This window comes from Gracilinanus agilis, chromosome 2 (assembly GCF_016433145.1).
Source record: "Gracilinanus agilis isolate LMUSP501 chromosome 2, AgileGrace, whole genome shotgun sequence".
Classification (NCBI taxonomy): Eukaryota; Metazoa; Chordata; class Mammalia; order Didelphimorphia; family Didelphidae; genus Gracilinanus; species Gracilinanus agilis.
In genome coordinates this window covers 602,116,475-602,143,758 of record NC_058131.1, presented here as the reverse complement: position 1 = coordinate 602,143,758, position 27,284 = coordinate 602,116,475, and the positions used below count along the sequence as shown (strand labels likewise).

Below are 27,284 nucleotides of genomic sequence, written 5' to 3'. Positions count from 1 at the left end.
AACTCCAAATGGAGTCACAAATTTAGGACAAGATTGAAGCAACTGAACAACTTACTCTCTAACCTCCCTTTTCACAGAACACAGTGCTAGTGGAAAGGTCAAAGGCTAAATTTCTTAGGGAAATTACTTTCCGGGTTCTAGCTTTCATATCCCTTCCAAGCGCAGCATCTCCTGTATCAAACAAGCCATGATCCTGGATAACTTAACCTTGTTTACCTCAGTTTCCTCAACTGAAAAGTGAGCTGGAAAAGGAAATGACAAACCACTCCAGTATCTTTGCCAAGAAAATTTCAAATAGAATCACAAAGAGTACAACACAACTGAACAACAACAATACAATGAAACTTTGGTTAATTGGCACTCAACTAATAGGAGCCCTTTGAAAACTAAAATTTTTGGCCTATGTCAGAATTTTATTAGAATAATAATAATGGTAACAACTGAAATTTATAAAGCAAATTGAAAAGCTTTGTTCTACTATATCTCCTAGTCATTAGCCACTAGGAAAATCAGAGATGATACATAAGTTGATCCTTGAAAGAAGTTAGAGATTCTGACAAGTACAGATGAGGAGAGAATCTATTCTAATCCAATCTGATCAACATTCGTTAAGTCAACAGGTTGGTCAAAGGTTATCGCCAATGTCTTGACCTTAGTCTTGTCATTAGACTTCAATGACTCTAGAAGACAGAATGAAACTAATGACTTTGCAAAACTCTGTCTTATTTAAATCCAATTTACAAACAAGTCATGACATCACCCAGTGATGTCAATGATCCTCTTCAAAAATGAAGAATGAACAACAATAACAACTATGTGCCAGGCACTATGCTAAGCACTGGGGATACCGTTAATAAAAAGAAAGCCTCTCTCTGCCCTCAAGGAGCTTATAATCCACAGATGGAGACAACATATAAAAAGAGAAAGGAAGGCAGCTGGGATAGAGGGTAGGAGAATCAAAGGGTATCTGGGGCAGGGGCATCTTATTTCATGGAGTTGAAACTAGATAAATCAGTATATGAAGAGTAGAATGAACTGAGAGTGCAAATTTTTCCCCTCTATAAAGAAAGGTACTGAAAGATTTTGGTGTTCCCCCTTCAGTCCTCCAATCTGAGGAAAGTATGTTAATCAAGACTTGAGTTAGCAGCATGCTGGTAAGTTTAGAAGTGATGAGCTTGGTGGTATCTATGTGGCTCAGTGGATTGAGAGCCAGGCCTAGAGACAAGATGTCATGGGATCAAATCTAGCCTCAAACACTTGCTAGCTGTATGACTGTGGGCAAGTCACTTAATCCCCATTACCTAGCCATTACTACTCTTCTGCCTTGGAACCAATATACAGAATTGATTCTAAGATAGAAGGTAAAAAATGTTTTCAAGTGATAAGCTTGTCCTAAGAAGGATATTTTGTTCTGTAAGGCTGAAACAAAGCAAAGCAGCAGATGCAAAGGGGATTGCATTCCAGGCACATGGAATGCCACTGTAGATATCGCTACATGTGCAAAAGCATGGAGGTGGTATGTAAATGCCAAGCTTGGTAAACAACATATAAGCCAATAGAGAAGAAAAGCCGAGTCTACAAAGTCTACAAAGTCTACAAAGGCTGGATTGTGAAGAGCTTTAAATGCCATGTTGTGGAGCATGTGTTTTATCTTAGAGGCTAGAGAACTCCTGGGGTGGAGGAGTAATGGCCCTTCTACTCCCATGCAAAATGCCTAGCACAGCAAAGCAAGGGTATGAACAAATACTCTCTGATGAAGAGGCAGACAATGATAAGAAGCTAGTTTATAATTAACTCAAATTTCCAAAATGGAATCCTCCCCATTATAGCTCCCTCCTTTGTTTCCACCATTATACTCCTTTTGAAACATTTGACAGCATTCCCAACCTGCTTGTTTGCAATTTGTTGGTAAGTGTGGCTTTGTGGGTTCTGTTTCCCTCTCACAATGTGTCCTAAGCATCAGTTCCATTTCACTTTACAAAACAAGTCCCAAGCAAGAATTTTTAACAGATAAATAAAACAGAATTCAGATGATTGTACATAATGGATGGGGGCTTAGCTAATGTGGCAGTCAGCTCTTTAGAAATAGCTAGATTGATAGATAAATAAGAAATGCAATTCACGAGGAAAACCAAGTAATCATAAGATTTTTTTATTTCACTTTTACAGCATTATTTCACGGTTAACTTCAACCATGAGAATCAGAAAACCCTAGAGTTGAGAACAGAAGATGCTAAAGACTGTGATGAATGGGTAGCCGCAATAACTCATGCAAGGTAAGCCACTGAATATGGAATACGTTTTCTTACCTCTTGATACTTGAAATGCTTAGTTCTTCGTTATGAATTTGATTCCTGGACCTCACTGTATTATTCAGAGAGAGATATGGTCAAGTGGACAGAAAGTATTCTTGTGGTCAGAAAGACAGGAGGTTCAAGCCCTGCCTTTGACACATATTAGAGTATAGCCACAGACAAATCACTTAGAATATCTCTGTGCTTCAGGTAATTAAGACTTGAAGTTAAGAGGAGTTTGGCATCAAATGGAAGAAGTTTCCATACTAGAAGTTCCTCAGATTAATAAAAATCAAGTTATCTGGAGCCCTCTCTCCCAAAAAATTCAGTTGTTCAGCAGAGATCACATTACCTATGAGTTTAGGATCCCTAAGTCATGGGGAGAAGTAAAATAAGATGGCTGCCTTGTTAGGAGGGAGTCAAAGACGAGTGCTGGACTGGAGTTTCAGGAGACTTAGGTTATAGTCCCAGATCTTCTATTAACAGACTATTCAATCTTCTATGTCTCGGTTTATTCATCAGTAAATGGCTCTATAACTCTAAAACTCTATAACATCACAATTCTAGACAGGGTGGGGATATATTGGAGACTTAGGAATTGGGAATAATTATGGACCCAAAGCCTGCAAACCATCTGTGTTTGTATAGGTGCATTGCATAATGTTTTGCACAGTAAACAATTCTGCCAACAATTATCACAAGAAGTTTTGAAATGACTCTAACCACCTTTGGATGCATTTCACTCTAGAATATTAGATGACCTAAAAGGTTCCTTTCTGTGCCAGCATTCTCTTATTCTAGAACTTCCCTTGATCACCAGCATATATTTGGGCTCCATGGCTTTAGAGTCAAAGCTGTCATCAGGAGTAGGTAGGCATCCAGTTTTGAGATTTCACGGTAACATATCGGACTTAAATTTATCACAAGAAAAATACCAGCTTGACCTGGGAAATGGGATTATCTATATTAAAACTATGTGTGTTTATAGGTAAAATGTAAAATATCCCTTGTTATATTCTTCCCTTCCTCCCCTCCCCAGTCCCATTCCTTACAGATGACATAATAAATGGAGAGCTAAACTTGAAATCAGGAAAATCTGAGTTCAAAATTGAACAAAGGTATGATAGGACTTAGTAGTTATGTAACACTGAGCTAGTTGGCTAACCTTCAGTGGAATAGGAATTGTTAATAGCACCTACCTCACAGGATAACTGCAAGGATTAAATGAGATAATATATGTAAAGAGCCTTGTGAACCTTAAAGCATTATATAAATGCTAGCTATAATCATCACCATCATCATCATTATTACTGTTATTATTCAGAAGAGTACACAAGGGATACATTTTGTGGGTGCTACTCCTCCTCCTAGACAACTGTAACTGGAACCAGTAGGAGAGAAGCCTTGGGTGGTGGGGGAAGAGGAAAGATGCCAGCCTAGCACTATATGTACAAACAATTAAAGCATCCCCTTTAGCTTTCCTCTTCCATTCCACTTTTTTTGAAGGAATTCTCTCTGGCCATCTTCTCCCTCCTCCTCATTCTTTGCTATCTCAGAAGAAAAGTTCCAGTGAATTCTGACTTCTTTGGATTTCCTAAAGCCTATGACTTTTTGTGTATTTATATAAATAAGCATTTAGATAAGCAAATTAGAGTGATGGGAAGTAGCTGCAGGGACCCAACTGCATAACAGGTGACTAAATGGTCAGTCCATAAACATTTATTAAACACCTACTAAGTCCCTATTCCTATGCTAAGCAGTGTGAATACAAAGAAAAGCAAAAAATAATCCCTGCTTTCAAGGAGCTTGCAGTATAACAGTAGGAAATGGCATAAACCAGATAGATAAAGTATAAATTGGAAATACTCACCAGGATCAAGATACTAGAATTAAGAGGGGTTGAGGAAGGCTTCTCAAAGAAGGAAGGATTTTAGTTGGGATTTGAAGGAAGCCAGGGAAGAGTGGAGGAAGAGTCGAGGAGAGAAAGTATTCCAAGAATGGAGGACAGCCATTGGAAATGCCCATAGTCTAGAGACAGAGTACAAGGAAGTTTGTGTTACTCAGGGTCAGAGGTGGAAGAAGACTAGAAAGGTAGGAAAGCCACTGTGTGAAGTACTTCAAATGCCCCGTAGAGGATTTCATATTTGGTCCAGGAGGTAATAGGGAACCCCTGAAATGTATTGGAATGACCGAGTCAAAACCTCACTTTAGAAGATTAATTTAACAGCTGAACAGAGGACAAAGTAGAATAGAGAGAAACTTAAAGGAGGGAGACCAACCAACAGACTACTTCAATAGTCTGGACTTGAGGTGATGAAGTCTTTTACCAAGGTGGCAGCAGTAGCTGGTTTGGAAATCAAAAGATCTGAGTTCAAATCTCAGTTCTGAACATGCTACCCAGATAACCTTGGACAAGTCATTTGACCTATAGCATCAGAGGACTCTGATGTCAAAGGATTTGGGTTCCATCCACACTTCTGACATGACTTCAGTGACCAATGGGCCTCAATTTTTTCCTCCTTAAAATGAAAACTTAGATTAGATAATCTCTAAGGTACCCTCCAAATGAGAGGTTGGTGAAAGATAAGGTTTTTACAGGTAATGACTAATATTTAAACAATCCCTTTTATGTCTTACAGACAGTTCCATGACATTTTTATCATTGTTGCTTGTAGCAAAGTGCCTAGCACATAGTAGGTACTTAATAGGTATTATTGGTTGATTGCTTTATTGATTGATCGATTGATTACAAGGACTTTTACCCCAATTTTGTACATTAAGAAAAATACTCAGAGAGTCTAAGTGACTTGTCCAAGGTAATATAACCAATTAAATGGCAGTCAAAATGGGAATCCAGGTCTTTTGGAACAAATTCCAATGCTCTTTTCAGGGGAATATGGCTTTAGTGACTTGGCGAAAGTCATGGCAAAAATAAGAAAATAGAAATGGATCTCTTTTCTCAATGGCATATGTTACTTACATAAAACTCTAGCAGGTGTAACATACAGAGAGTTAATAAGAGAAGAGACTAGGGGCTTATCAGAGAGTCAGGAAGAAAGGATCTAGCTAAAGGACATGGGTGTTCAGGACTGAGGGATTCCTTTTAGTGAGACAACTCCTGAATGGAACAAAGTTAATTCTATTCTGTGCCTGTGATTAATTGCCAGCCCACATTCAGTCTTTTCCTTCATAAATCCTCATGCCTTTAGCAAAGGAATTTTCTGACACTCAGGATGAATGATCTAATGAGTATGGTATAAATGATGACTAACTACCAAAAAAGCGGGGGGACAAAAAGTTCAAATTTAATCTTCAGAAAAATAGTTCTCAGCCTTTTGGGAGTAGTATATTCTGTGATACCATAGATGGCCACTAAAGATGCCATACATGGAGAAATTTTTGTTATAACTCCGTTATAAAGAAGCCCTCCTTTTAACAAAGTTTTATTTGCCCACAGAAATCATTCTTTCCTTTTCTGACTACAACGCATTCTCTAATATGAAGATTCTTGAAAAATGAATCAATGCTTTCTTTAGTTCCTTACCTTGAAATATCTACCTTACCTTTAAGGAGTGGGGGGAGGGAATGTATATTTTTTAATTAACTGGTATGGAAATTAGAGGTCCTTTGTCCTGCCATTCATGTGGCAATCACCATACAATTCCCTTACCCACTGCAAATATGCCAACTGTCTGAAAAGCAGCATCTTAAAAAGATCCAGGAACTAGGAAAGAATATAGTCCAGAAGAGACATCAGAAGGGAAAAAGAAGAAGTAAAGCTTTCTCTTCTAAATTCAGAAGATTTCTTTCTACTTGCCAGAACTCTAAGGAAACTCATAGAATCAACCAATCACCAGGTTTTGTTTTAGGTAAATGGGACACAAATATGGCCCCAGTCCTAAAGGAGCTTACACTCTGCTAAAGGAATAGAAAAGGCATGGAGAATGGTAGCCAACTGGCAGAAGTTGTGAGTGGAACATTGGCCAGCAGACTGTCTTGGTCTTTCTAATATAATGATAATAACTAGCATTTACATAGGACTTTAAAGTTGGTGAAGTGCTTTACAACATTTCGTTTTATCTTCACATCAACCCTGTAAGACGGATCTTCTTGTTATCCCCATTATATAGAAGAAAAAAATTGAAGCGGTCAGATCTTAAGTGATTTGCCCCAGGTCACACAGCTAGCAAGTGCCTGAGGTGGATTTGAACTCTGCTCTATGCTAACTTCCTGTCCAATGTTCTATCTACTGTGCCATCTAGCTGCTTCTAGTGATTACTAAGAGGAACAAAAGAGGAGATGGGGGTGGGGGAAAGTTTCTGTGCAGAATGGTAGGTATCAAGAGTCCAACACCAGCCAGGCAGGCCCTGGTGTCCTGGCAGTTGGCCAAATGGTCTGGGGGTAGTCTGGGACCAACCTGTTATAGAGGGCTGTGGTAAGGCTGGGCTCCTTCCCTCTGACACCAGGCAGGGAATTTTTTTCTCAAGGCAAAGATCCAAACTGAGTGGATTCCTTTGAGGGGATGGGAAACAAAGTTTCTGGAGATCTAGATGAAGGGGCAAAGCATCACTGTTCCTGCTGGGGGAAGTGGGCAGTACTGGTGGTAAAATACCAGTTTTGGTTAGGCTCTAGAATTCTGGTAGATGAACTAGAAGCCTAGCCCTGCTTTACTGTTCAACACCAGCCATCTGGGAATTTGGATGAAAATTATTTGGATGTCCCATTGAGTTTATTACAAAGGGTTTGGGGCCTTTCCTCCTGAAAGGGAATAAAAATGAATTCTGTTTACTAGGTTGTAAAATTTTCATTATTTTCACAATACCCCCTTGAAGATCACTGAAGATGTTCTGGGAATGAGTCAGATTCACTTACCAAAAAACTGGAAGAGTGGATTATTGGCCACACAGTTGTCCTCACAGATTAATCTCAGCCTTAAATGACCCCATAGAATGCAAAGTCCTCAAAGGCAAGAGCTATGTTTTATTTTGCCTTTTAAATCTTCATTACCTAAGTAGGACTTTGCACATAGTAGATATTTAATAAATGAATACATAGATAAGCATTTATTAAGATCTGACTACATACCAGGCACTGGGATACAAAGGCAAAAATAAAATATTTCAAATCCTAAATTTACATCTAGCTGAAGGCACTTATTACCTGTATAGCCTTGGATGAGCCACTTAACTGCTACCTACCTCAATTTACCCATCTTTAAAGTGGAGATAATAAAAGCACCTACTGCCCAGCATTGTTGTGAAAATCAAATGAGATAAAATGTGTATAGCGCTTAAAGCAAACCTTAAGGAATGATAGCTAGCCAAGGAAAGAAACCGTCCTGACCCCAAGGAACTTACATCCAAACAGGGGAATGTCCATGTATAGTTATATACAAGGCATAGTCAGCAGGTATAAGGAAACCTAAAAAAGGAGACCTTGCAAGTTAGCTCATGAGATGAGTCTTCAAAGAAACCAGGGGTTTCAAGAGGAGGAAGGTGAGGGGGCAGCTGGGTAGCTCAGTGTATTGAGAACCAGGCCTAGAGATGGGAGGTCCTAGGTTCAAATCTGACCTCAGACACTTCTCAGCTGTGTGACCCTGGGCAAGTCACTTGACCCCCATTGCCTACCCTTACCACTCTTCTTCCTTGGAGTCAATGGAGGAAGGTGAGGAGGGAAAGCATTCCTGACATGAGGGAGCTCATGTGAAGGCTCAAAGATAGAAGGGGAAGTTTAATCTATGATCACTGAATGAATGAATAAAGTAATTCATAGCATGGTGTCATGTGACCTTGGGCAAGTTAGTCCACCTCCCCTCCATTTCTCTTCATTCATACAATGAGGGATTCTGAGGTCCCCTCTAGTTCTCTGATTCTTTGTTGGAATCAGAAAGGACCTTACAGATAATATAGGATATAGGATTTAGAGCTGGAATTCAATGCCATATTCATTAAGCACCTACTAAGCACAAAGAAATGGAAAGGGCCTTAGAAATTTATCATTTAATTACAAATTAAATTAATTGTAGAGTATATCAATTAACTTTAAATTTTATTTATAATTTCCATCACCTCCTTTTCACACAAAAAGAAATCAAGGCCCAGGGAAGTGAATTTTTTTTGCCAAAATAGCCAACTTAAGATGCTCCTAGTCAAATGTTCCATCACTAGGTCAAAGGCCATTTCTCATGACTTTGGGAAGAGTGCCAGAAGGAAGAGAAGTGGAAGAAAGCATGTCTGGAACAAAAGCAATCATTAGTGCATGGGAAGGGACAGAAAGTAGGAGCTGTTTGTACCATAAAAACAACTCCCAGTACAATGAAAAATTCAAATATCAAATTAATACAGAAGCCCATAAGTCATATATCTTGGAGCCTTAAGCAACATATTTGCAAACTGATTCTCTTGTGTCCTCTTAATTGGTAACTATAAATACATGCTCAAGAAGATCTCTAAACACATTATTTGGCTTTAGAATTCCTTTTTCAGTTTTATTATTTCTTCAACATAGCTACTTCCAATAAAATTCCTTCCTTTGAACTCACTCCTCTAACAACAACAACAAAAAATTCAGTTAAATAAGAACAATTGACATAGAGATTGCATTTGACTGTGTATGTCATATTCCATACCCATAGCCCCCCACTTCTTTACCAAAAAGTAGTATAGTCATAGAGTTTCATTATTTCCCCCTTTGAATTCCCAGGGACTAAAGGCTATCAAGAAAAAAAAGCCCACAATTAATATTAATTATATTGGTAAACAATATCTAAGATCTTCATCCAAATAAATAAAAAATATACATAATTAATTATTTCTGATTGATATCCTCAAACTAATAACTATAAGCTTAGCCACAACATGAGGTTCAAGATTCATTAACATTCCAGCTTTGGTCCTGCTAAGCCTTTCTCTGCTTCCTTTAGCAGATAAGAAATCACTCATGAGCCAAAGTAGACAACAAGGAGGACCACTGCTCCTCTAGGTGCCAGAGTTATAGAAAGATGAATTGTTGGAGCTGGAAGGGACCTCAGAGATAATTTATTTGGTTTAAACCATTCATTTTATAGGCAAAGAAACTGAGTCTCAGAAAGGTAATAAATGACTTTGCCCAAGTTAGTCATTGACAGAGCCAAGATTTATTCCATGCTCTTCAGACCCAATTCTTCCTATTTCACCTTTTCCTCTTTCATCCACCTCATGACTCAACCCCAGGGCAGTCACACAGGTCACCCCTTATTTTTCAAGAGGCCATAAAATGAGAACCAACAAAAATTTTCTTACTTACACCTGAGCTAGGACAGTATGAGAGACACTCAAGAGCAAACAAACCAATCATATTAAATGGTAGGGAGAGCACAAGTAAATACTTATTTCTAATGACAATAAGAGCCAGAGCACTGATGATTTGCCTGAGCATTGAAAAGAAGACAAAAATGTGGTGTCAAAATAGTTGGGTGGTCCTTTGTCATGTGTTTTAAGTACTTATTGGGAAGACTAAGTCTTCACATGAAAATGCCTGTGAGGTCATTGATGAAGTTCCATGCAGCACATTTGAAAAGAAACTTTACCAGCCCATTCGGAGGAAGAAGACCAGAAGAGGAAGAATAACTGAAACCTTATTATAGGAGAAATGATAGAAGGAATTAGAGATATTTAGCTTAGAGAAGAAAATGTTTGAGAACATGATCAATATCTTTCAGTTTGAAGGATATCATAGGAAAGGAGAATTAAACGTATCTATGTGACCCCAAAGGAAAGAAAGAACTAAAGCCAATAGGCAGAAATCATAAGGATAGACATATATAGACAATATAACAATAGCTTCTTAAAAAGTAGAGATGAAAATGGAATCAATCAACATGCATTCATTAAGAATCAGAGATCTAGAGCCAGAAAGAACTTTAGAGGCCAGCTAATCCAACCCCCCATTTTACAGATAAGGAAACTGAGTCCCAGGGAGGTTAAATGAACATATCGACAGATGTGGATTCTCTGGTTCTCTGACTCCATAGCCAGAGTTCTTTCTACTATGTTACTTGTGTGCTCAGCACTGCATTACAGGCTGTATTTTGAGCAAATACTAAAGTAAGACATACTGATCATAAGCATTTTACATTGTACTAGAGGGCTACAAGTTCATGCAAGATATATTCAAGATAAATACAAAGTGATGGAGGAGACATTAACAATTTCTGCATGAGGTAGTGAGTTCCCTGTAATGGGGCTATCCAAGCAGAGGCTTGATGACTTCGAGTTACTAATGTTGTAGAATGGGATGCATGCTTTGGGTAGGAGTTGTTCTCAAAGACCTCTCATGTCCCTTCCCACTGTTAGATTTTGTGACCAAAAAATCTGAATTTGGTGATTGTTATACACTTCTATCTCAACAACAAGGATGAACAATGATCAAGTTAATTTGGGTTACAATTCAAGGTAATTGTTTATTTAGCTAATAGGCTGTGCCTTCATTATGGCCCATTAGTGGTCATTAATAAATGAAATAAAACTATATTTGAATTTCACACCAGGAAGCCAAACCCAGACTGTAGTTTCTAATATATAATACCTTTGGTCAAGGATTAAAGCATTATTTAAAGCAATTAGCTATTAGCATTGAGAATTGAGAATAAATAGAAAGAAAAGACACGAATTTCCTAATTGTTATTCCCAGCTCTGAGCAGATGCTGTTTGCCTTTTAAAGTCTGTTTGCAGTAGGAAAGTATTCATCCACATACATACATACTCAGATACTAATTTTTTACCAGAAAAAAATATACTTTCAGAAAAAAATGTTGTCACTTTAAGATTTTTAAACAATAATTAGCATATGTCCCATTAGAATAATAAAGCTTCAGAGTTATAAGGGTCCTTAGAGATCAGTTAGTCCAATCCTTTCATTTTATAGATAACAAAACTGATATCCAGAGTAATTAAGTTGCTTGCCTATGGTTGCACAGTTAATTGAGAGAAGAGCAGGGATTAGAACCCAGGTTTCTTGACCCTAAAGCCATTGAGATTTCCCTTTGTAATTCCTTTACAAGTAAAAATGTATAACCTATATAGCCCAACATTCCAAGCTTTGAATGTACATAAGCTGAATCCATTCTTAAGGGACAGACTCTCAAAATAATTCTTTCCTTATATTACCCCCACCCAGAATTGCCATTGAGGAAATCTAAAAATATAGCTTTAAATATTTTTCTCTACACTTGTGACTGAAAGGAACTGTAGTTCTTGTAAAATAGTCAAGGTAATAATGCATTAATTAAATAGAGGATTAACTTTAGATCTCAACACAGAAAATAAAAAAATCACAAAAGGACTAATAGTCACTGATAAACAATCAGTGTAGTTCTCTTCCCTCTCTGGAGAACAGAATAAACATGAAAATAGCACCTGCTAATGTATTAGGCACTGTACTAAGCACTTTTTACAAATACTATCTCTTTTTGATTCTCATAGCAACCCTGAAAAGTATAAACAATTATGATTCCCATTTTCCAATTGAAGAAATTGAGGCAAGGTTAAGTGACTTGCCCATGATCACATAATTAGTAAATATCTGGGGCTAGATTTCAACACATGTCTTCCTGACTAGCAGAGAGAGGGAATACTATATTGTCACAAAACTATGTTCCATAGCATGTGTCCTTTTCCTCCAACTGACATGTAAGATCCTTGTAGTTAAGGTCATTATCTTAAAACATTTTGTAATGCCACCTTTCTTACTGCACTAAGAACTCTATCCACTACACCACCAGCTGCCTCTGGTGATTCCTTCCTTTCCCTCAATGCCTATAGTCTTCATTCTCCTGAGAAAGGAAACAAACCTTAATATTCCAGCAATATTCCATTTTCATCCCCAGGAATCCATACAGGCATTGAAGACTTGGACTTCTCTTTCCCCAACTTGAAGGAAAATGATTTTGGAATTGCTATAAAAGAAATCCCTTCCCCATCAGATGCACACCATCTAATCAACTCATAGAATTAGAGAAAGGCAAAGTCTCTCTCTCTCTTTCTCTCTCTCTCTTTCTCTTTCTCTCTCTCTTTCTCTCTCTCTCTTTCTTTCTCTTTCTCTCTCTCTCTCTCTTTCTCTCTCTCTCTTTCTCTATCTATCTATCTATATATATATGTATATGTATATGTATGTATATGTATATGTATGTATATATATAAACTCCCAACTACCACTGTCCCAGAAGACCTTTGTAGTTCCTGGAGAAGAAATCTGACACTGGCTCCGAGATCCAGGTTTACTCTTAGTTCTGCTGCTTTCTTAGAGAAGCGAGGAAAGAAGGAAAAAGAGGAGTGGGGTAGAGAAGGCCAAATAGGCAAAAAAGTAAAAGATTCAGCAACTCTGTTGACTCCCTTTTATAGGTTCCACACAAAGGAATTGGACTAGTTGGTCTTCCAACTCCAGATTTATGATAAGAAAGAGAAGTGATCTCTTCCTGTGAACAAAGCAACTGGATTATTCTAGAAGCCACTAGTAGTTTCTCCTTTAAAAACTTGGTTACCGCCCCTCATTTTTAAATACACTAAAGTGAAATACTATAATGCAGAAAAATGCTCGGAGCCAATAATCTCTACCCTATCCCTCTCTGTTCTCTATATGAGAGGTTAGACTTATTCTTCTTGGCCCCAGATGGCAGATCCAGGGGGTGATAGGTGTATGTCACGGAGAGACAGATTTCAACTCAATGTTAGAAAGAAAAATCCTCATAATTGGCAGTACTTAAAAGTGGAATTTGGACATGTTAAATTTAAGATTCCAGTGGGATGTCAAAGTATCTACTCTGTTCAGTCTGTTCTTAATGCTATTATAAATGTGGCATTATAATACATTTTAAGATATGGACCTTAACTACAAGAATCTTACAAGTTGGCAGGAGAGATGGGACAAATGCCAAGGAACAGGGTTGCTTCTGGTAGAAGAGCATTTCCTTTCTCTACTGGTTTTCAAATTTGAGTTAAATAACCATTTCTCAGAGATATGATAGAGTGGAGATGTCAAACACATGGCTCTCAGGACATGTGTACCCCAACACTCCTGGGTGCAACCCAAACAAGATTAAAATGTAATTGGAAAACAGTTAACAAAATAAATTAAAATACAACAAAATTCAGATAATATTACATTTTAAAACAAAGTCAATATGCGGTCCTCAAAAGACCTTATACATGGTTTACTGACCTTGTTTCTATTTGAATTTAACACCACTGTTGTAAAGAGACTCCCATTTAGGTTTAGGTTGAACTAGATGTTCTAAGTTCCTTTCAAACTCTAGAAGTCCATGGTTCTGTGGTTCTGCAGCACAGATGGTCACCAAATCCTATAGCTTCTCCCTTTGATATCTCCTCTTTCCACTTCATTGCCGTTGTCATCGCCCCAGTTCAGGCTTTGTCACTTCATGCTGAATTCAGATTACTGTAGCAACCTCCTAGCTGTCCTCCATTATTATAACCTTTCTCTGTCTAGTCCATTCTCTACATGGCTGTTAAACTAATCTTCCTTAAATACCATTTTCACCCTGTCACTCCTCTGCTCAGAAACCTTTAGTGACTATTTCAGCCAGCATTATGTGGCATAATGGAAAAAGTGCTAGTTTAGGAGTTGAGGCTTGGGTTCTAGTCCTATCTCTACCAACAACTATCAGTGTGATCCTTTAGACAAACGACTTTACTTTTCCTCAGTTTCCTCAGATGTAGAGTAAGGAAGTTCAGCGTGGTCCCAATCTCTCTCCTAAACTCCCACAGGTAACTGTCAGTTGGAAATCTCCACTTAGATATCCCATTGGCATAGCAACCTTCACATATCCAAAATGAAACTCATCATCTTTCCAGCTAATCCTGCCTCCTCCAAACTTTCCTAAACTCATGACACTACTATCCTCCCAGAAGCTAAGGTTCGTAATTCCAGAGTCACATTTGACTCTTCTCTCCCCATCACCAACACGTCCCCCAGCCAGCCAAGGAACTGTCAAGTCTCATTGTTAATCCTGCCTTCACAATGTCTCTCAAGTCTGTCCCTTCCTTTCTATGCTGCCACCTTAATCCAAATTCTTACCACCTCTCCATACCTATTGCAATGCTGTTCTTATTGCATGACTGGCCTGAATTTAGAGATAAAGGATCTGGGTTCAAATCCCAGGTTTACTACTCACTACCTATGTGACTTTGGGCAAACCTCAGTTTCATCATATATTAGAAGAGAGGGTTAGACCAAATGACTTTTAACGTCTCCTCCAGCTGCTATGTGTTTGGTTAAGGGGAAAGAGAGATGGTCATAGAGTGTAAACAACATTGTTTTTTAAGTGGAGACATATTTGAAATGCTTGTGTCTCTGCATAGTTACAGGAACCTGGCCACAGAGCATGAAGCTTTAATGCAGAAGTACCTCCACTTGCTTCAAATTGTGGAAACAGAAAAAACAGTTGCTAAACAGCTGCGACAACAGATCGAAGATGGGGAGATTGAGATTGAACGGCTGAAATCAGAGGTAACCACATTCTGCATGTCATTCTAATCATGATTGGATCAATGATCTCGCTTCACTTCATCCTTAATTTGCTTTATTTCCATGGCCATATAGATCATTGAAATGCATAGGTAATCTCCAAGCCCTCTGCTCTGGCTTCCTTCAGCAAAACCAGAGCTTCTAATAGTCTAATAAATTCTGGCTTTTGATTTTAGGTCCTTTTATTTCCATTCCTTCCCTGAACTCAATCTCTGGTGAACATAATAATGAAAAAAAACAAATGCCCAGAAGACAGGGAGCAAGAAAAGAAAAGGAATCAAGAGACTTACAGAAACCTCAAACTGGATGACTGAATAATATTCTAATGACTCTTTGGCAAGGGAAGGGTTAGAGTGGTGAGTCTGAGCATAGAAAATGAAATCCTCATCTGGAATTCTCAGCAAAAAAAAAAATTTCTCAAAAAAAATTTGATAAACCACCAAATATTAATTAAATTTACTAGGAGTGAAAGAAGACAGAAGGTACAATAGTGGATCAGAAACAGGGAAAAGTGTGGAGTAAAAAGGGAATGAACATAAGGAAAATCCAGATAGCAGATGACCATTCTAAAGAAGATATGGCTAGCTGATTATAATTCATATTATCCAACTTTTAACATGGGAATAATATTAACTTATAATTATACAGTGTTTTGTGATTTCAAAATATTTTACATATTTTTTCATTGGATAAAATTTCATTATTCAGAATGTTTAATATTACAGCTGAAAGGCAGCATGGCATAGTGAATAAAGAATCTGCCTTGGAATAAGGAAAATCTAGGCTCATCTGCTTCTGCCACATACTGTGGCTGTCGGCAAGCCACTTAACTACTCTCTAATCCTATAAATTCCAGAAAAGATCATATATCAGTAAAGGAAGTTTCTTTGATGGGAGTTCTCTTTCCTGATGAAATCACAGATTCAGTCTTCAATATTATAGTGATAAATTTCACAAATATATGATCTGATTGGACTTTTTCCATCCTGCCTCAGAAATTTACTAGTTATGTTACCCTGGGAATAAATTAACTTCTTTCTGTACCTCAGTTTCCTCATATAGGATATGATCTAATAGCTTCTAAGAGTCTTTATAGCTTGAAAATATATAAATCCATGATCCTATGAAGACCTGGGTTTGACCACTGGCTACCTTAGAACTTGATAGCTATTTTGTCTCTCCTATATTAGCTTCAGTTGCCTGACTGCAGAGGTATTTGTACCCCCAGAGCTTAGCACAATGCTTGGTACATAATAATAAATGCTTTTGAATTCATTCATTCATCTGCAAAATGAAGCTAAAATATTTTTATTGCCTAATTCATGGGTTTCTTTTGTAGATAGAATAAAGGAAGGAATGACAAAATCCTCTGTAAATTGTAATGTTCTATAAATTATCAGCTATTGTTTACTTATGGAATTTTAATTTTTAAATTTTTTTTTATTATTTTTAATGAGTTGGCCATTCAAGGTCTCCATTTTCTACCTTCATGGGCCTTCTTTAAGTACTCTAATGCCTTTTCATCTCAAACACAAAGTGAATAAATCAGAGAAAATGTCCAATGGAACTTCTCTTCCTATTTTCTAACTTCTTTTTTTAGCCTAGAGAGGTGACTTACCCAAGGTCATACAACTAATCATATGGCAGAATCACACTGCACATATAGGTTTTCTGTCTCCATGGCTAGTGTTGTTCCCACTACAACACATTGATTCTGGTGCTACTCTTAAGCAGTGCTTTAAATGACTAATTATGTCTTCAAGGAGGAAGTAAAAAATCTTGAGACCAGTTTCTCACTATGATGTTTATCTCCAGCCAATGCAGCTAAGGCTTCAGACAACAGAAGAGAATGGGGGCAACTGCTTAATCTCCATCAGTCCTCAGAGTACACTCTACTGGAAGCCAAAAATTGCTAAACCAAATGGAAAGAGACAAATGAGCAGATGCCATTCAGAATCCATATACTTTGTGTAGTATTCAGGGTTGAATATAGCCTGCTTAAAAATAGGAGACTGTTTAATGAAGAGCAGTCTTCCAGCTGTGTGGGCTCAGCGTGCTATACATAGCTCCCTTTATTTTAAGGATCTTCTCAGCAGCCTGTACCTCCAATGGCTTAGCCCTTCCTCTAAGAAAAAAAAAAATCAGACCAGATCTGGTAGGTGCAGGAAATGGCTTTGAACTCAATGATATGGAGATGACTTTGTTTAGGAACTATCTTAAAGGTAACAGATTAATTCTGATGCAGCTATCAAAATAAAGAAATCGTAATGTCACATGTGGAACTGAAGAGAGAATTGTAAAAGGGATCAGTGATATAACTGAGGTCCATACAGGGCCAAAGAGTATTCTCACTAATCAATTAATGGCAGAGCTAATAGTAGAACCCATTCTGTCTCTCTATCCAATAATCTTTGCCCTAATGCACCTCAGTTTCAGTTCTATAATTGATGTCTTGAGAGAGAAAGAGAGAGAGAGAGAGAGGACAGCTAAATATCTCAGTGGATCCAGATCTGGGGTTCAAATTTGACACTTCTTAGTTGTGTGACCCTGGACAAGTCACTTAACCTAATTGCCTAGACTTTATTGCTCTCCTGCCTTGGAACTGATACTTAGTATTGCTTGTAAGGCAGAAGATAAGGTGTTTTTTTTTTTAATTTTTAAAAATTTTTAAAAGTATGTGTACCCCTGAATCCTAATTAGTTTAGTCACTTATGCTATGTACCTATGTCTTAAAACTACTACTAAGTCAGAAGGGAAGGGTTGGGTTTTTTTTTAAAGCACTCTGTATACAAAGCTAATGGGCTGCTCCATATCAGTAGTTATTGCTCTACCTCTGAGATTTAAAGACTGCTGATTAGGATTGAGATTGGTTAAGAATAAGACCAGAATGAGTTTCCATTCAATGTGATTCTACAAACAAGTACTAAGTGCCTACTATGTGTAGTTCATTGCTCTACAGACACATAAATAAAGATGAAATTATACCTAAAAGAGCATACAATTGTTTTGTGGGGACAAGGAAAAAAAAGGTAGGATGATATTAAAAAAAACAGTAGGTTTTCTAATTAGCTGAAGTACAAGGAGAAATTTTTCTGTGGGAGAAAAGAAATGTATAAAAAAGATTTGCAAATTTTTGCTTTTGAGGTTAATTGACTTGACTTGCCTAGGGTCACACAGCTAGGAAGTGTCTGAGGCAGGATTGGAACCCAGGTCCTCCTGACTCCAGACTTGGTTCTCTCTGACCAACAATATAGAACATATTGAAAAGTAAAAATGTAGAGAAATCCATTGGATTGGAGATCTCTCATGACTGGCTATTACAAATGAAAATCATTCGGAGAAAACTAGGAAGTGGAGAAAGAATTAAAGAAAGAAGCATATACATGATACTCCATAACTAAATCTTTAAGATGATGTCCAGTTCAAAATCAAAAAAGTAGAACTATAGCACGGTGCCATGTATTCTTTCTTTTTGATAACCCAGGTTAGTATTGCAAGGCTGAAATAAGAACCAAAGAGAGTCACTGTCCTGTTGGGGGAAGCTGAGGTCTGAAACATATTCTATTTGTGGTGGGCTTAAATTCAGATAGGATAGAGAGAAACTGATGAGAACGGATTTTAAAAGGAAGAACGGTATTAACCATATAATAAATGAAGATATCAAGAAGGCAGGTGAGAAATTGGTAGCATGGTTGTCTGAGATAATGAAAGGAAAGGTAGCAGGAAGTTAAATTAAATGCTTTCTCATGGAACAGACTATTTGCAGAAACAACATGAAATGAGGTTCTAACTCTTCAAGCATGAGAATTTCAGAGAATCCAGGTAAAAAACAAACTCTCCAAAGGTTATTCATAGTCTCTAGGGTAGACTGAATTCATAGTCTAACATTTTCTCAAGAAAAGGTATCCTCAAGTGTACCTAACCTAATGGGGAAACACTTTCATATTAATCCCTTGCATTAAAAGCTCCATATTAATATGGAAAATGCACTTCCAGACCAAAAGCAATTCTATAACTCATTTTCAAAGGCTTAGGAAACTTTCAAGACTGACTTTAAATTAGATCTGACAGAATATAATAAGTGGCAGGGGATGAGTTGAAGATGACCGAAAACTGGGAAGCAAAAATAAGGAGTTGAATTAAATCAGAGACTGGCAACCTATGGCCATCTTTGGTGAAGGTGCTGACTTTTCAGGAAATATTGAAGTAAGAAATTGGCATGGCATGGCACACACACACACACACACACACACACACACACACACACACACACCTCCCTGCTATCTGGTAACCATTGTTAACCAACACTATCTCCTTGCAAGAGTCAGCAGCCTCATGGCCCTTGGAGGGTTGGAAAGAGTAGTCAAGAGGGAAAAGAAGAATAGTGAAAGCAAAAGAAAGTGTCTTCAAAGCAGGTGTACCTGGTGAGGAAATGACAGAGGAGGAAAAGATGGCAAAGAAAGCTCAGTGGGTAAAGGGTAACTTTGATCTGCAGCTATTTAAGAACTCAGTTAAATAAAGAGTTATGTGGAGAGTTGTGCTATTGTTGCAAAAGTCTTCTTTCTCCATTGTAACAGCAGTGTATATAGCTACCCATACTATGTAGGGAGCTCCTCTCCCCTGGGTGTGTAGTCATCTATTCATTCTCTTGGCTACATTATTCATTCCAATCTTGCTCTTAGTCTATCAGAACTAAGTTTCCAGAGAAAATCTACCACCAGATCATTATCCTAAAATATTCTTAAGGTCCTAGGTCTAATTAGCCTTGTCACCCACTCATTACCCTAGCACCTGAGCCCCCATTGATGCATTTCCTTTTATACAACTAACCCATTACAATACAATTTAGCCACATAGTATGTGAAATTCACACAGCTATCTATATCTTTAAAATAGCCCCTTACTTAGCAATAAGGCAAAGGAAATAATAACATCATCTGAGGTCATACAGTGAAATGAATCATAAATAAGAACATTCATCACCATCAATACATAAACCTAGGTCACATTCTCCCACCAAAGTACTTAATAGAAGTGGGGGAGATTGGGCACACACTTTTAGGAACCTAGCCAAGAAGGATATGAGGAAGGAAAATCTGTATTCGTAGGGGGTAATTCATGACTCTAGAGGGCAGATTTTGATATCATTAGTCCATTCAAGAACATGTGCACTGTATAAAACTGCTTTTCAGCTTTTCGCTTCTCTGTTGGTCCTCACTGCTTTTCGTTTTTAATTTCTATTGTTTTTAATATTTTTCCATGTTTACATGGTTCATTTTCTTTCCCTCCCCGCTCCCAGAGCCAACAAGCAATTCCACTGGGTTGTACAAATTTTTTCTTCATTTTAAATTTTTGTTTTATTTTTTCTCACTGCTTTTCAGTCAGACAAACCCTCTTCTCTTGAACAGTTGAAGGTAACTTTTTACAAGCTCTTTCAACCTGGCAAGAATCCTTAAAAGGGCATTTAGAATATGTAAATAATTGTTCTTTTTAAGCTAGAGAAATGCAAAGCTCATCAGCAACCAGGTAAGTGAATAACTGACTGGGCCAACCAAACCAAAGGTGAGTTAATCGCACTCACCTAGAAACTCCATTATCCAATCAGAATACAGCTCACAGTGACCCAGCTCAGGTTTATTCTCTAGAAAAAGCAGGCCAATCTAGTCAGCTCACCAAGATATAAAGCAGCTATACAGCCCATCTTGCCCTCTGCTTTTCCTTCTCAAATGAGAGTTGGCAGTAGAAAACAGGCACTTAGGAGAAATTTCAACTCTCCCGTTCTAGGTGGCTAAAGGTCTTAGCCAATGTCTCACCAATCAGGAAAGCTTAGCTAAAGCCTTAGGTAAGCTAATTGCTTCTAGCTGTCACCATCCCAACAGCTTTAGTCTTGTCACAAATTCCTATATCTAAAATGGCTTAAATGACAGTTACTGAGTACCAACTTAGTAACTGAACTTCCACTTTAAAAGTATTTGCTAATTAAATTTCCATTATGAAGTCATTAGTCCTTTTTAAGTCATGTCACAGGCTTCAAATGCTTGTATGATTTCTCTCTCTTTTTTTTTTCAAATTTTGCCCTTTAGTCATAAAAGTCACATACAAATGAGCTGAGGGGCCATAGTACCCTGTGCCTTTATAGTCTTCCACATGGTCCTCCCACCTAACTTTTGCCTTTGCATTTCTTTCTACTTACATTTTTCCACTTTTTAGTAAATAAAAGGTTTTTTTTTTCCTTTTGCCTCTTTAAATCATCAGATGGCTATCAATAATATGGAATTAGGTCTTAATGATACATGTAACAACCCAGTGGAATTGTGTGTCGGCTATGTGGAAGGGAGGGGATTTGGGGGAAAGGGAAAGAACATGAAACATGTAACTATTGGAAAATATTCAAAATAAAAAAATAAAATAAAACAAAACAAAATCATCAGACAGTTCACCAGTAAGCAAGGCATCATTCTATACAAGGTAATTTGTCTTTATATTTATAGCTCAGTTCATTTTCCATCCAAAACTGCTTAATCCTATCCAAAAGCTATGTTTATTCAAACATACTTTAATGGGTTTTGTTAAAATATTCTTTTCCTACTCCTTTTAGGTGTTGAAATGTTCATGTATAACCTCAGCAATATCCCACATCCTTTGTCAATTGATGTAATTCTTTTTGTTTACATAAAAATACTTTTTTCTCTTTTAGAATGAAACTGCTCCATTTGAATGGAGCAGTAGCAAAAAGGGACAGCAAATGATAGCACATTGAATTTATTCCTGCTTCTTGGAGATGTTGTTGAAAAAGAACACTGGACTGGAATTCAGTCAAATTGTATTTGAAATATGTCTCATTGTAATTGTCTCCATAACTTGTTTCCTGATCTTAGGTAAATCCTATCAGTTCAGCAGGCATTTATTAAGCAGTGTCTTTTCCTCAATTTTTAAGTGAGAAGGTTGAACTAGACATTTGGAAGGTCCTTCTTAGCTCTCACATTTTATTACATTTATATTCAATTCAACAAACATTTATTATATTCCTTCTGTATGCCAAATGTTGTACTAAGGTGCTGATACAGAGATAAAACTGAAGTAGTATTTGTCCTCCAAGAGTTTGCCATCGACCAAGAGGAAAATATGGATAAAGACAAATTAATGTAAAAGGCATATAAAGTAAATACAAAGTAATGAGAGGTAGAAAGAGAACATTTCAGGCATGAGACTCGATTTGTGCAAAATCACAGAGGCAGAAAACAGAATACCATGTAAGTAGGTCAGTTTGGCTGGAAGATAGGATGTGAAATCAGTATAAAAATATATATTGGAACCAAGTTGCAAAAGGCTTTAAATGCCGAACAACCACACAGAGGAATTGGCATTTTATCCTACGAGCAAGCTGAAGCATTTTACCAAGGGGCAATTCATGATCAAATCTGTGCCATAGGAATACAGTTGGGCACCTGGAAAGAGAAACTAAGAAACAGGAGTGGGAAGATCATTTGAGACTAAGGCAATTTACCATGTTAGAGGCAAGAGTAAACTATAACCAACAAGAAGGAGGTCTAAATATTTTCTCCGATCCTCCCAAGTTTACAAAAGTTCCCCAAATAAGAATTATGCACAACAGATAAAGCAACTGCAGCTCTCTCCACAGGCTAAAATGTCAAGAAGTTGACCAGGTGGCAACATGATCAATTAATAGCAGAGAAGAGTAACCCCTACTCCCTAGCATGCTCACTCAGAAATTCCTTCCCTCCAAAAAAATCCTTCCTCTAGTAGGGCAACCCAAACCACAGATTTGTACTCTGGGATCCACTTAGAAATTTCCTTGTCCCTGCTGTAGTTTATTTTCAGTGAGCACTGCCCCTCCTCTCATCTAACCACTCTATAGCAATAAACAGAAAAACTTACCTCTACCCACCCACATCCTTCAATACTCTTGCTGAAGTAGGGGGTATAGGAAAACAGTAAGTACGGTCTACTTGGGAGAGCAGCACATTGCAATAGTGGTCAGGCAGATAATTGATGATCAGAGACAACTGGAGAAGACACCAGCATTTATTTGAGTTACACCATGTCCGAGATAAAAGAGACTAGTATCTGACTAGGGTCATTTCTCTCCTCTTAGATATTACTTGGGGCAGAGGCTAAGGCCAGTGGAAAGTGAAATCCTCAATTCCTCTTCTCCCTCCAGTGGGAGAAGAATGAGATAGCTTTGAGGTCTAACCTTTGGAGACCTGCCATCAATATGGGAGGAGTCAGAAAATGAGTGATAGAGGGGAATATGAGCAACATGAGGGGTAAAGACTCAATTTAACAATGTTCTCAGGAGTAATAAAACTTAATCTTAAATCATCAAGCATACATGGATGAGTCAACAGGGAAGTCATGAATCTTGGTCCACAATCCTTGGCATAATAATAATAATAATTTACATTTATATAATGCTTTACAAATAAATTTCTATACAGATCTCATTTAAACCTCAAAAACAATCCTGTGGGACAGACATGGCAGATATTATTATCCTCATTTTATAGATGAGGAAGAGTTAAACTAACTTGCCCAAAGCCACACAACTAATAAGTAACTATATCAGAACCCAAAACTCCCAACTCTAGGTCCAGAGCTCTTTCTATTATATCCTACTGGCTCTTTTACCAATGAGATTTTACTGTACCTAATTCCTCTGGATACACTAACTTTGGTAACAGTAGCATACTCATTGCTCACCCAATCTGATCTTTAAATGAGAATATGATTCTAACTGCTTTATTTGTGCATTTATCAAAATGGCTACCCTCACTGCATCTATTTTTTACTACAGTCCCATCTGAGTACATGTCCTAGAATGCCTGTCTCCAAGGAGGGAGGCAAGTCTTAAATATATCATGTGCTTCTTTCCTCCCCTCTCTCTTATCCCAACATTACCTTTTCAACAAAAGTGAAAATAAAAATAGCCAATAAAAAGTAAAAAAGCAAAATAGAGAAATTAATATAGCTGGGACTAAGCAATATTTCCAATCTACAGAATGCAAAGTTGGAAAACATCTCAGAGGTCATCTAGTTCAACCCCATCTTGATTCATGTTCCCCTACAAATGATCATCTCTCTCTTCTATAAAAACCTTCAGTGGTGAGAAACTACCTCCTTTTGGAGTTCCAAAGTTTCTCCTTAATATTGACTCATTTGGTACAGTGGATAGAGTGCCACACTTGGATTCAAAAAGATTGCCAACAAAGAAGGAGTTCGAATCCAACCTCAGACACTAACTAGGTATGTTATACTGGGCAAATCAGGTCACTCAGCTTACCTCAGTTTCCTCATCTGTAAAATTAGCTGGAGAAGGAAATGTCAAACCACTCTAGTATCTTCCCCCCCAAAAAAAAATCCAAATGGGATCATGAAGAGTCAAACAAAACCAAAATGACTAAATAACAAAAACAAAATCACAAAATGACCTGCCTCATTGTATATCCCACCCATTTGACTTAATTCTGACTTCTGGAACAAGCTGAGCCTTTCAAATACTTGAAAACAGCTTTCAAACACTATCCCACTTAGGTCCTACCCTACCCCCATGTCTTTTCTTCTTCAGTTAATTCTCATTCACTAGGTTTTTAAGTCCCTAACACCCTGATTGTCCTCAGTTTGTTGTCATTCTCTTCTCTTCTTTGTAGTAGAGATCAAAGATTTCATTTCGATTTCCAAATTTCCTAGGCTATTAAAAAAAAGCCAAGCACTCTCTCACACTGACTATTTCTCAGTTTGATCCATTCCACCTTCTACCCAGGACTGAGAAGAGTCATTTCAAATCATTAGTTGAGGGAGCCAGGAAAGAGGTTCAGTTTAGCTTTTAAAGTGGTTCATTTGATCAGCTATGTTCATTCGTTCCCCATTTTGTGAGTGGACTTAAAGAATCAGAGCTGGGATTTCCTAAGAGAGAGACCTCCTGGTTTCATGGGTCATGTCTACAGACACCAATTAACCATCTATATTTAGAAATGAAGAACCCTGTATTGCAGTAATGTCAGTAGTCATTCTGTTGTATTTTTTTTTCCTTCTGGTTCCTAACTTGAAGACAGATCTTGCCAAATGAGCCTCTGTGAAAGTGACACAACTAGGACCCAGGAATGAATCATGCAACCCAGAGTGGAGACAGGGCTTTTTGTTATTCCAGACAGAAAGACATTGCTGAGATATCAGAAGACGAGTGTGGTTGTATAGGCTAGACCACTGGTGGGTACCACCTAACTTTATGTCATTCAAAGTCTGGTGGCATTGGAAACAAAAGACCTGGGTTCCCAAGCCAGCTTTGTATTTTTTTTTTAGTGGTATAGGCTTGGTCATACCTAGTCAGTTCACTGTTAAACCTTAGTTTCCTTTTCTTTAAGATGGGGATAATAATATCTCGAATACCTACCTCATAGAGTTGTCATGAGTTTCGGCTAAGATAGCAGTATTAAAATGTTTCATGTAAATGAAAATTACTATTATTGAGAGGTGGTTATTGTTGTGTAATTGTTAAAGAATTGTTAAAGAGTCAGCTCTGTAATAAGGGCTGCAGATTGGGTTGAAATTCAGCTTCTACCATTGAGTGTGGGCCCCCAGGCAATTTTCTAAAACTCTCTGAAAGCAGATGCCTACCTGCACTGATGTAGTTTCTTCACTGGGATTTCCATTTGAAAAATGAAATCCCAGGTCTGAGTTTTAAAAAATTGATATTATAAATGTGGGGGGAGGATGGGGATATGGCACACCACCATACCTTGTATTTCATGGCTTTCCTTTCTCTTTTCCTCTCCTTTGTCATTCCCTTCCTGTCTCCTGCCTTTCTCTTCTTTCCTTGATTATTTCCTTCCTTCCTTAATCACCTCCTTTACCTGAGGCACAAGCAGGGCTGTCAGTGGCACCCCCAAATAGTCATAATGGTCAGAAAATGACCAAGAATAAACCATTCACCCAATGACCTACAAAGAAATCTGCTCTTCCCTCTTCCAGCCCAGAATTAGAGCATTTAAGGCTAGACTATTTAGGGCTTGTAACACTGGCACCATTCTGGTGGCTGGTCATGACTAACACTTTTATTTTTAACTATTTCATGTATTTTTACTTTGTCTTCCTAAGAAGTTTATATATCATTTGAGCTCCATGAGGGGAGGTACTTCTTGTATTCTGCATAGCTCCCTGCACACTATGAGATCCTTAGTACCATTTCTGCTCCCATGCTATTTGCCAAGAAATCTGTAAGTTTCTTGAGGCTAGGGACTCTGCATAGCACCTTGCACACTGTAGTTATTTGTTAAATTTCAGTCATTTGAATTGAATTTTTTATACCTTTCCTTAAATCTGCAAGATCCTCTCCCCTACCTTCAACCTTCATTTCTGCCTAGTAAAATCTTACCCAATTTTGAACCACCACTATGAAGGCTTCCTTGATTCTACCCCAACTAGAAATATCTCCCTTCTCAAAATTCTCATATTATCTCCTTTGCAAGTTTAAGAATTTATCACTTTCTCTTTCATATAATGAGAAAGTAGTTTGGCATAGATACAGAAGACAGGGAACTGGCATTGAGACAGTAGTGTGCTAGTGAATGTTTAACAACAGGCTTTCAAAAGATGGAAGGGGATATGGACACTTTGAAACTGGATTTCCATCATTTTCTTAAGTCTAGCCTAAATAATCAACAAAACATTTGTTCAAGGATTGATTCTGTAGCATTTATTGATTTCCAAGGTTAAGTTGGTAGGAGCCAACTTCAGGTCTTCCTGGGTCTCATATCTGACATACAAGCTGTGAGACCCTGGACAAAGTCACTTAACTTCTCATTGTTCCATAGGGATGTTCAAAGACTCTACATCATGGAACAAGTGCCACCAGGTCTAGATTAGTGACAGACCCTTATCTGGTGATCCCCTAGATTAATGAAACCATAAAACTAATCCCTATTTCTACTATGTATAATGGTTCTTCATATACATGTCTCTTCTCCCCATTGATATACTGACATTCTTCCCTATTTGAGGGAAAGATCACATTTTATTTATCTTTGTAGGAGATATAAAGAAGAATAAAATATGTTTCTTGAATTGAGTGAATGAATGATATCACCAATAAATACTTTGGAAAGCACTGGAATAAGGATAGCCAAAAAAAGCAACTGTCCCAATTCTCATTGACTTTATATAATATCACTCATCAAACTGGGAGAGAGCTTGTCCCTAAAAATCCTTCACTTGAGTGCAAAACAAATGGACAGGTTCATACGTGTTCTTTGAATACTCCTTACCCAGAATTCAAAATATCCCCAAATAGCTGGAGTTCTCAATTTGACACAGATTCTATTCTATTTTGTCTTCCAGGTGTTTACTTGCCTGGCTATGCTTAGCCAATTGTCTCGGGGCCTAAGAAAATCCAGGGAATTAAACATTTTATTGATCTTTCAAACACCGACTCCCAGTGCTTGTATTGTTTCTTTA

General features: G+C 37.7%; 1 protein-coding gene across 1 annotated transcript in view; it reads left to right on the top strand.

The window, feature by feature from the left end:
- Positions 1 to 27,284, top strand: part of RASGRF1 (Ras protein specific guanine nucleotide releasing factor 1) — a 204,311-nt gene that overhangs the window by 61,138 nt on the left and 115,889 nt on the right. The window contains exons 2-3 of the mRNA XM_044660151.1: positions 2,170 to 2,276; positions 14,648 to 14,795. Coding sequence (XP_044516086.1) covers positions 2,170 to 2,276; positions 14,648 to 14,795 — 255 coding nt within the window. The remainder of the gene's footprint in view (positions 1 to 2,169; positions 2,277 to 14,647; positions 14,796 to 27,284) is intronic.